We start from the raw sequence: 10,448 nt of genomic DNA on the forward strand, positions 1-10,448 counted from the left end.
GATGCAGCTTGTGGTGTAAGTGTCCATGATAGGGGGAAGAGAGACCCCAATGATCTTCTCCGCTGTCCTCACTATCCACTGCAGGGTTTTGCGATCCGAGATCATACAGTTCCCAAACCAGACAGTGATGGAGCTGCTCAGGATGCTCTCAATGGTCCCTCTGTAGAACATGGTCAGGATGGGGGGGTGGGGGGGGGGATGTGCCTTTCTCAGCCTTCATAGGAAGTAGAGATGCTGCTGGGCTTTCCTGGTGATGGCGCTGGTGTTGAGTGACCAGGTGAGGTTCTCCGCTAGATGAACACCAAGAAATTTGGTGCTCTTGACGATCTCTACGGATGATCCGTCGATGTACGTCGATGTCTGGTTTGGACAATACGCGAACTGTAGGGGGTCCAGTGAGGATGGAAGCTGGGTCTTGATGTGCCTCATGATGAGCTTCTCAAAGCACTTCATAACTATGGGTGTGAATGCAACGGTACGATAGTCATTGATGCAGGACACTGTAGACTTCGTGTAGTGATGGTCTTGGAGACGGTCATGTCAACAATGCACTTGCCGATGTCACTGCTGACGTGTGCTCCTCCAAGTTGACGGAGTCACCGTTGCAGCCTCCCTGAAGATATTCCAGTCAGTGCACTCAAAGCAGCCCTGAAGAGCAGAGGTGGCTCCTGCTGGCCAGGTTTTCACCTGCTTCAGAACCGGTTTTGAGCATCTGACGAGTGGTCTGTATGCTGGAATTAGCATAACAGTGATGTGGTCTGAGTAGCCAAGGTGGGGGCGGGGCTCCGCACGGTACGCGCAGGGAATGTTTGTGTAAACAAGATCCAGCGTGTTTTCACCTCTCGTAGCAAAGTCCACATGTTGATGGAATTTAGGGAGCACTGACTTGAGATTTGCATGGTTGAAATCTCTGGCTATGATAAACAATCCATCGGGATGAACATTCTGTAGGTCACTAATAGCTCACTTAGCACCTCTTTAGCATTAGCGCTAGGAGGAATGTAAACTCAGACAATGAAAACAGTAGTAAATTCCTGTGGTAAATAAAATGGTCTGCATCCCCTGCTGAAAAATCCAGCATAAACCAGCATGAATTCCATGCTGGTCCAGGCTGGTTTTTACTGGTATAATGCTGGTGTAATGCTGGTCAATGCTGGTATAGTGCTGGTATCATGTTTTTGCCACTGTATTTAGGATTTTGTTTTGGGGTAAATGAAAAGCTTCCGCTTCTACACAACGTATCTGCTGATCACTGGGAATCAGAATGTTTGCATACGTGAGGTACCTGGATGATGGCTGCACGGCAGTTGTTTAAACTAGCGAAATTAAGGACTTTAACTATGACATGTTTACCAAGTTCAGGTTTATTGGGTACGATGGAAGCAAGACTTCTTCAGGGCACAAATACTAATGCTTAAAGGTATGTAACTTAAGCAGTAGCTGTTTTATCGTAACTTGTTCACTGCACAATATAAACAAATGAGTGATATATAGTTTTGTTTCTTATTTTGTTTCTATAATTTTTTCAGAGAATAAAGAAGACATAGAGCAGAAGTTGTCTAAAGGCAAACGACTCCGGGTAGCACCTCTTAAAAAACGGTCATCGCCACCACATTCTACTTGTTACCCGCTAAAAGAGAGAGCGGAAGCTAAGACCAAAAATGTGTGTTGTAAAGGTTATATTGTGTAACGTTATTAGTGCACATGTGTACATTACAGTGTGATGGCAAATGTCATTGTCGAATAAATATTTTAAACAAACATACATATACATATATATAATGTGTGTGTGTGTATACTGTATTTTCTGCACTATAAGACACACCTAAGAGCCTGAAATTTTCTCAAAAATCTCCCGTGCACCTAATAATCCGGTGCGCCTTGTATGTGCACCGAGTTCCAAAAATCTGTAAAAATGTTCTCGTGCGGCTTTGGTAAGCGCTCCGCTTGATTGACTGTCCGAACATTTCCCGCTAACACAGGGACGTAATACATACACTATGTACGCTGGCAGCGATAAACCAATCAGAGAACATTACATAATGCATACAGTATGTACGCTTACTTCCGCCACGCCTCCGGTAGGTATACTACCGGTATGTTGCAAAACAACATTTGTTTCTTCCAACCATTATGCGCTCCACATTCCAGTCCAGTAGGTGGCGATAAATGCACCTTAAGTTGGTTTGCCATCCGCTAATAAAAATCAGATGCTTACAAGGCACAATTCAAACTACAGGCTATCAGTTATATGGTTGTAAATGAGAATAGAGCAGCTGAAAGAATTCAACATCAATGAATCTATGGTTTGGAAGTGGAGGAAGCAAGAAAATGAACTGCGCCAAATTAAGAAAACATAGTAGATGAGGACTTTGATGGATTTGTGGGAGTAGATTGATTAAAAAATAATGTGTGTATTGTAAAATAGTAGAATAAAGTTCAACTAAACTCACTCTTTTGCTTCTTTTACATTTTTTTGTAGACCGTATGTTTTAGCATACGCCTTATAATACGGTGCACCTTATGTATGGGTTAAGTACAGAAAGTCGTGGTTGTGGGGCAAGTCGTGGCCTAACGGTTAGAGAGTCTGACTCATAATCCTAAGGTTGTGGGGACTGAGGTGCCCTTGAGCAAGGCACCGAACCCCCCAACTGCTCCCCAGCATAAAAGGCTGCCCACTGCTCCGGGTGTGTGTTCACGGTGTGTGTGCACTTTGGATGGGTCAAATGCAGAGAACGAATTCTGAGTATGGGTCACCGTACTTAGCCGTATGTCACGTCACGTTACGTCATGCCACGTCACTTATAATAGACCCTGTAATTGAAACTGTGCCTTATAATTCGGTGCACTTTATCGTGCAAAAAATACGGTGTATATATATATACTAAGAATGTGATATGTAACAAATGGGTTTTGTTGTGGTGTTGCTGGGATTATACTAGCATCCAAAAGACAACATATGTTGACCAGCACACCAGCATCCCAGGCTGGTTGGCCAGCACACCAACATCCCAGGCTGGTCAGCCAGCACACCAGCCACCAGCACCTAATGCTGGACCAGCATGCAAAACATACCTTATGCTGGACCAGCAATGCTGTTTTTTTTAGCAGGGTCTAACAGTCACAAACTCCACTGACGATGAGCAGTAAGTACTGTAGAAATACGCACAGAGTTCTTGCACCATTCCGTGTTGATATAAACACACACACCACCACCGCGAGTCTTACCACACAGAGCTGCGTTTCTGTCGGCTCTAAATGAAGTTAACACATCCAGTTAAATGGCAGCGTCCGGAACTCTGTCGCTGAGCCACGTCTCCGTGAAAACAAACATGCAGCAGTTTCTAATCTCTCACCGTGTGGAGTGTTTGAGTTGGATGTAGTCCAGTTTATTGTCCAGGCAGCAAACGTTGGCTAATAGAAAGGATGGGAGAGCCGGGCGGCTAGGGTTTGTTTTTAGCCTAGCACAGACACCCGCTCGCTTACTGCGCTTCCGCTTCCAATAATGTTTATGTACTGTTAAAGTGCTACCATAAAATGTATTTACAGGTAAAATACTATTTATTGTTGGTCTTATCAGTATTACTCCAGTCAAATTTATGAATTTTAAAATTCAAATTACTTTTAAAATTTTATTTGTCATCAATTACCTCATTTCTGACTTCTCATTACCAGTAAGTGCTAAATCACAGCTTCCTCTTGTGGCAAAAAGCAGGAAACACAAGACACACAATCTGCCCTGAAGAAAAAGCTTTATTTATAAATAAGTGCAAATTCTATGCATTTAAAAATTGTAAAAAATATTTAAAATAAAATAAATAAATAAAAAATATTGGAGCTTGTAATGAATCTGGTCACCTCATAACACACCTTTATTTACATCCAACATGTTTTATACACAGTTTTACAATAACCTGACATGTAAAAGAGAAAGAAAAAGAAAAGTAAGAAGAAAAACTATCCATTCTTTAGAGAAGGCCAAATCATCCATAATCATTCAACAGTCTGAACAATAATACAGAAATATTATATATTTTTACAAGAATTTTTTGATGAAAAATGAGTGTGACTGCCAAATGGCATAAATGGATATGTAAATTCTATACTATTTATATTCTTCGTATCTTCTAATGAAGACTGCTCTTCTGCATGTGGCCACAAGGTGGCGGTCGAGCCTCATATAGAAAGCCAAAAAAAACAAACAAAAAAAAAAAACAAAGTAGCAGCTGTGTTCATTTTGAAAGTTCTCATAAAGCTTCCCTCTGTTTTACTTCAAGTGTACACAAAGCTCAAAAAGTAAAAATACAGTTTAATCTTTACTGCATTGTGAATAAAGCGAGTTTAAAGAGCAACGGTGACGTCAGTGAGTCACAGCGATCTCAGTATTTGGCGGGAAACAGTAACACTTTCTGGATTGGATTTGAACAGCAATCATTACAGGAGCAGAGTGTAAAAAAAAAGAGGCAAAGATGAGCTGCAGTGATCTGACTGGGGTTGGACTTCATTTCTGCCCCAGAAAATTCTTAATACAAGGTGTAGAAACCTGTTTAAACAGATTGCAGACTGCACCTTTAAGCTCATAAACATATGCATTTACAGTACATGAGAAGGAAAAAGAAACCCAATAAAATAGAAAAATATGTTATATAATAAGTTGACAATAAGTTGACTCTCGCATATGTAAAACAAAGTGTGTGTGTCAGAGATCAGCTACATATCGTCGGGGAGCGAGCACTCTCTCCTCTCACAAGTGGTCACAAAGTTCAGCAGGTCGATGGCCGTGACGATGCCAAACACCATATTCTTCAGAAGTGACGAGCCGTCTGTCAGGTCTAAGGAGAGAAACAGAGAGGACAGACAGGGAGTGAGACAAACAGAGGAGAGAGAACAAGAGACAGAAAGAGCAAAAGGTAGACAGAGAGGAAGTAAAACCATCATTTAACCAATGTGTGTAAACTCACAAAAGCTTCCAGTCATCAAGTAATTAGAGAATAATACTTAAAAAAAAAATAAAGAAATAAAGCACCATAGATAAAGCCAAGGGTGCCAATACTTTAATCAAAAAGAAAATGGAGATACTTACACTGGATCTGATCATGAACCACCAGGGCGAAGTGGTCCGTTTCTACGATCCTTGAGAGTTTACCCAGTTTATCTGTGAGATGAACCTGCAAACACAGACACGCACACAGACACATACACACAGGCAAACACAAAGACATGCACACACACACACAGAGAGACACTTTTTTTACACACATTTATGAAGTATTTTCATTGTGTCATGATTTGACTGAAATTCATTTGGCCTGAAGTTCAATCTGATGTGTATAAACGGATAAATACATACACTGGTGCATGTGCGTGTGTGTGTGTGTGTAATATGTGAATTTGGATTGTGGTGTGTGATTAAAGGTGTAGCTGGCATGACGGTGGGTGTGTCAGGTCATGCCCACATATTTATGAGGTAGCGTGTGTGTGTGTGTGTGTGTGTAATCTAGCCATGGGGGTCACAGTCCAGTGACTTCTGTGCCGGTCCCAAACCCGGATAATAGAGAGGGTTGCATCAGGAAGGGTATCCAGCGTAAAACATTGCCAAATTTAACCATGTGAATCGTCAGTACGAATTTCATACCGGATCGGTCGAGGCCCGGGTTAACAACAAACGCCATCGACGCCCTTGACCTACAGGGCGCCGGTGGAAATTGGGCTACTGTTGGTTGAAGAAGTAGAGGAGGGAGGAGAGTGCACAGACAGAGAGAGAAGAGGAAGGTAAGAGTATAGGAACTGAGAATAGGAACTCGTGAAGTTGGTAACTATGACAGGGAAAGGTAGAGAGCTGGCTGATATGATGGAGAGAAGGAAGGTGGATATACTGTGTGTACAGGAGACCAAGTGGAGAGTAGCAAGGCTCGTAGTATAGGAGCAGGATTCAAGCTGTTTATTATGGTGTGGATAGTAAGAGAAATGGGGATAGGTGTGGTCCTGAAGGAGGATTTGTGAGAATGTTCTGGAGGTGAAGAGAGTGTCAGACAGGGGTGATGAGTCTGAGAGTTAGAGATTGAAGGGGTGATGCTGAATGTTGTTAGTGGTTATGGGGGGCATAGGTTGTGAGTTAGAGGAGAGCGAAATCTGAGTGTAGTAGATGAGGTGATGGATAGTATTCCCATGGGTGGAGAGAGTGGTGATAGAGCGGATTTAATGGACAATGTTGGTGAGGGGAACACACGGGTGATGGGCAAGTTTGGAGTTAAGGAAAGGAACGTTGAAGGACATGGCTGTGGTTCACTTATTTTCAGAAGAGGGAGGAACATAGAGTGACTTACAAGAGTGGAGGTAGGAGAACACAGGTAGATTACATCCTTTGTAGAAGAGGCAATCTGAAAGAGGTTACTGACTGTAAAGTGGTGGTGGGAGAGAGTGTAGCCAGACAGCATAGGATGGTGGTGTGTAGGAAGACTCTGATGGTTTGTAAGAGGAAGAGGCCAAAGATAGAGAAGAAAACTAAGTGGTAGAAGCTGAAAAAGGAGGAATGTTGTGAGGAGTTTAGACAGAAGTTGAGGCAGGCTCTGGGTGGTCAGGTAGTGCTGCCAGATGACTGGGAAACTACAGCAGAGGTGATCAGGGAGAAAGGTGCTGGGTGTGTCATCTGGAAGGAGGAAAAGAGATAAGGAGACTTGTTGGTGGAATGAGGAAGTTCAGGATAGTATCCAGAGGAAGAGATCAGCCAAGAAGAAGTGGGATAGTGGACAGGGACTGAAGAGAATAGACAGTCATACCAAGGAGTTACAGTGGCAGAGTTAAGAGGGAGTGTCTAAGGGCCAAGCAGAAGGCTTATGACGAGTTGTACACTAGGTTAGACACTAGAGAAGGAGCGAAGGACTGGTACAGGTTAGCTAGGCAGAGGGATCGAGATGGGAAGGATGTGCAGCAAGTTATTATTATAAAGGATAGAGATGGAAGGGTGTTCACAAGTGAGGAAAGTGTACAGAGGAGATGGAAGGAATACTTTGAGGAGATTTGATGAATAGGGGAAAATGAGAGGGAAAAAAAGTAGAAGGGGTGAACCTCTGTGGAACAGGAAGTAGATATACGATTATAAAGGATGAAGTCAGGAAGGCTTTGAAGAGGATGAAAAGTGGAAAAGGCAGTTGCTCCTGATGACATCCCGGTAGAGGTCTGGAAGTGTCTAGGAGAGGCAGCAGTGGAATTTTTAACTAGTTTGTTCAACAGGGTTTTAGAAGTGAGAGGATGCCTGAGGAATGCGAGGAGTGTGTTAGTGCCGATCTTTAAGAATAGGGTGACGTGCAGAGTTGCAGCAACTATAGGGGGATAAGTTGATGAGGCCATACAATGAACTGTGGGGAAAGAGTAGTGGAAGCTAGGTTAAGAAGGTGGTGGAAAATTTGTGAGCAGCAGTATGGCTTCATGCCCAGAAAGAGCACAACGATGCAATTTTGCTCTGAGAATGTTGATGGAGAAGGATAGGGATGGTCAGAGGGAATGCAACTAATGGTGTTGTAGACTTGGAGAAAGCGTATGACAGGGGGTGCCAAGAGAAGAGCTGTGGTACTGTATGAGGAAGTCAGGAGTAGCAGAGAAGTATGTCAGAGTGGTGCAGGACATGTATGAGAGGAGCAGGACAGTGGTGAGGTGTGCTGTAGGTCAGACAGAGGAGTTCAAAGTGGAGGTGGGACTGCATCAGGGATCGGCTCTGAGCCCCTTCCTGTTTGCTATAGTGATGGACCAGTTGTCAGAGGAGGTCAGACAGGAGTCTCCTTGGACAATGATGTTTGCAGATGACATTGTTATCTGTAGTGAGAGCAGGGAGCAGGTGGAGGAAAACGTGGAGAGGTGGAGGTTTGCACTGGAGAGTAGAGGAATGAAAGTCAATCGTAGTAAGACTGAGTACATGTGTGTGAATGAAAGGGAGGGAAGTGGAACAGTAAGGTTACAGGGTGAAGAGGTGAAGAAGGTACAGGAGTTTAAGTACTTGGGGTCAACAGTCCAGAGTAATGGAGAGAGTCGGAAAGAAGTAAAGAAGCGAGTGCAGGCAGGTTGGAGTGGGTGTGTAGAAAGGTGTCAGGAGTTCTGTGTGATAGGAAACTATCAGCGAGAATCAAGGGGAAGGTGTACAGGACAGTGGTGAGACCGGCCATGCTGTATGGTTTAGAGACAGTGTTACTGAAGAAGAGACAGGAGTCAGAGCTAGAGGTAGCCGAACTGAAGATGTTGAGGTTCTCTTTGGGAGTGACAAGATTGGACAGGATTAGGAATGAGTACATCAGAGGGACAGCTCATGTCGGACGTTGAATGTTAGACATGGAGCTGCCAGGCAGGAGGCAAAGAGGAAGGCCAAAGAGGAGGTGAGGAGGTATATGGATGTAATTAATGAGGATATGAAGCTAGTGGGTACAAGTGTTGAGGATGCAGAAGATAGGGATAGGTGGAGAGAGTCGCTGTGGCAACCCCTGAAGGGAAAAGCCGAAAGAAGAAGAAGAAGTGTGTGTGTGTGTGTGTGTGTGTGTGTGTGTGTGTGTGTGTTATACCTGTTTGAACTGCTTATACAGGACTTTGTTGACAGGGTCAGAAGGACTGACCTTCCCAGCGAGTACAGAGGACAGCATGTTACCCAGTGTGACCATCCCCATGATCATTCTACACACCACACACACACACACACACACACAAAGGGATTATAATTATTTAAACTAACATCTGCACAATCTAACATTTTCTTCAGGAGCTTGTGAGTGTGTGACTGGGCTGTGTGTTCAGTGGTTTCAGGTTAGGGAACTGGATACTGGCAGATTGGGTTCTATTACATTTACAGCTGGAGTTCACCTTAGTACCGCTTTGTCAAATATTTAGGCATTCACCCCCACTATGAACTATTGTACTGTACATATCTGGGACTGGAATAGACTTAATTGAAATGCCATTGATATAAACAAAATAGACCACACTAAAAAATAAAAAAGACAGTTAAAATGTTCCCTCTGGTGGCAATTGGAGGATGAGGCAGGCGCCTCAACCATGACAGACCCACTGACCGGGTTGATAATCAGGGTGCGTTCTGCGGTGTTTGTCGGCTTCGAGTTTCTGTCTCCTGATGGCTCTTTGTAGCTGGTGGTACGCTTCGTTCCAGGTTTCTTCACTTCTATGAAACCAATCGTCTACTGCTGGCAGATCAGAGGGCTCGCCGGACCATGGGAATAAGGACGGTTGATATCCATGTATGCATTGAAAGGGTGTGATGCCAGTGGCTGGTTTGAGGAGTGAGTTCTGTGTGTATTCCGCCCACATGAGGAACCTGCTCCAGTCGGCCTGATTATTTTGGCAGTATGAGCGGAGGAAACGGGTAAGTTCTTGGTTCATACATTCTGTCTGGCCGTTGGCTGGTGATATCCTGAGGTGAGACTGATGTTGATGTTCAACCGTTTGAAGAAGGCTGACCATACTCATGATGTGAACTGTGGCCCTCTGTCGGAGACGATGTCTTCTGGTAAACCGTAGAAACGGAACGCGTAATTGCAGAGGGTTTCAGCTGTTTCGAACGCAGTGGAAAGTTTGGGTAGTGATATCAGACGGCATGCCTTTGAGAACCGATCAATAACAGTGAGGATTACAGTGCAGTTGTTAGATTTGGGCAGGTCCTCAGACAGAGAGGGCCACCAAAACTTGTTCTGAGCGAGCAGAGTGCCCGAAAAGCCGGGATGACTGGAGTTGGGTATGGCATGTAGTAGATCGTAAGTGTAAGCCTTTAGGCACATAGGTCTTGGCGGGAGGACAGTTGTCAGGAGGCGGAGAAAGCAGATTGGCTTGAGAAATTTCGGTCATGATGTCCCATTGAATAGGAGCGACTATCTGAGTTTCGGGGATGATGGACTTCGTAGGAGCATTCTGGAAGCATCTTATTAGCCGGATCATGACGCTATGAAAGGACAGCTCTGATTCCGGGCCGGACTGGGTAGAAAAGGCGGTTTTCCATTCGTCTCACTCTCTGATGCGAATGAGGTTATAAGCATTGAGAAGATCCAGCTTTGTGAAGTATCTGGCTTTGTGAAATTGTTCTAGAGCTGATGGTACCAGGGGAAAAGGATAACAAAACTTCACTGTGATCTCATTTAGAGTACGGTAGTCGATGCATGGTCGGAGACCTCCGGCCTTCTTCTTTACGAAGAAGAACCTTGATGATGTTGGAGATACCGAGTGCCGGATGAATCCCTTCTTTAACTCCTCCTCGATATACTTGTTCATTGCTTCGGCTTGTGACAGAGGGAAGAGTCTTGGTTGGGGTGGTGTTGGACAGGAGCTCAATGCAGCAGTTGCTAGGTCGATGAGGTGGTAGTTCGGTGGCCTTGACCTTGTTGAAGGCTTCTGCGAGATCATGCTATTCTACAGGAAGGCCGGGAATGACAGGAGTGTTAGGTGTGGTAGTCGTGGAG

At 44.3% G+C, this 10,448-nt stretch overlaps 1 protein-coding gene across 2 annotated transcripts in view; it reads right to left on the reverse strand.

The window, feature by feature from the left end:
- Positions 1–4,217: 4,217 nt before the first annotated feature.
- Positions 4,218–10,448, reverse strand: part of LOC113661268 (cystathionine beta-synthase-like protein) — a 60,076-nt gene continuing 53,845 nt past the window's right edge. For both annotated transcript variants that reach the window (XM_047815169.1, XM_047815168.1), the window contains exons 13-15: positions 8,550–8,658; positions 5,084–5,168; positions 4,218–4,832 (exon numbers count right to left, since the gene is read on the reverse strand). In XM_047815169.1, coding sequence (XP_047671125.1) covers positions 4,711–4,832; positions 5,084–5,168; positions 8,550–8,658 — 316 coding nt within the window. In that variant the 3' untranslated portion in view covers positions 4,218–4,710. The remainder of the gene's footprint in view (positions 4,833–5,083; positions 5,169–8,549; positions 8,659–10,448) is intronic.

Source organism: Tachysurus fulvidraco, chromosome 6 (assembly GCF_022655615.1).
Source record: "Tachysurus fulvidraco isolate hzauxx_2018 chromosome 6, HZAU_PFXX_2.0, whole genome shotgun sequence".
Lineage (NCBI taxonomy): Eukaryota > Metazoa > Chordata > Actinopteri > Siluriformes > Bagridae > Tachysurus > Tachysurus fulvidraco.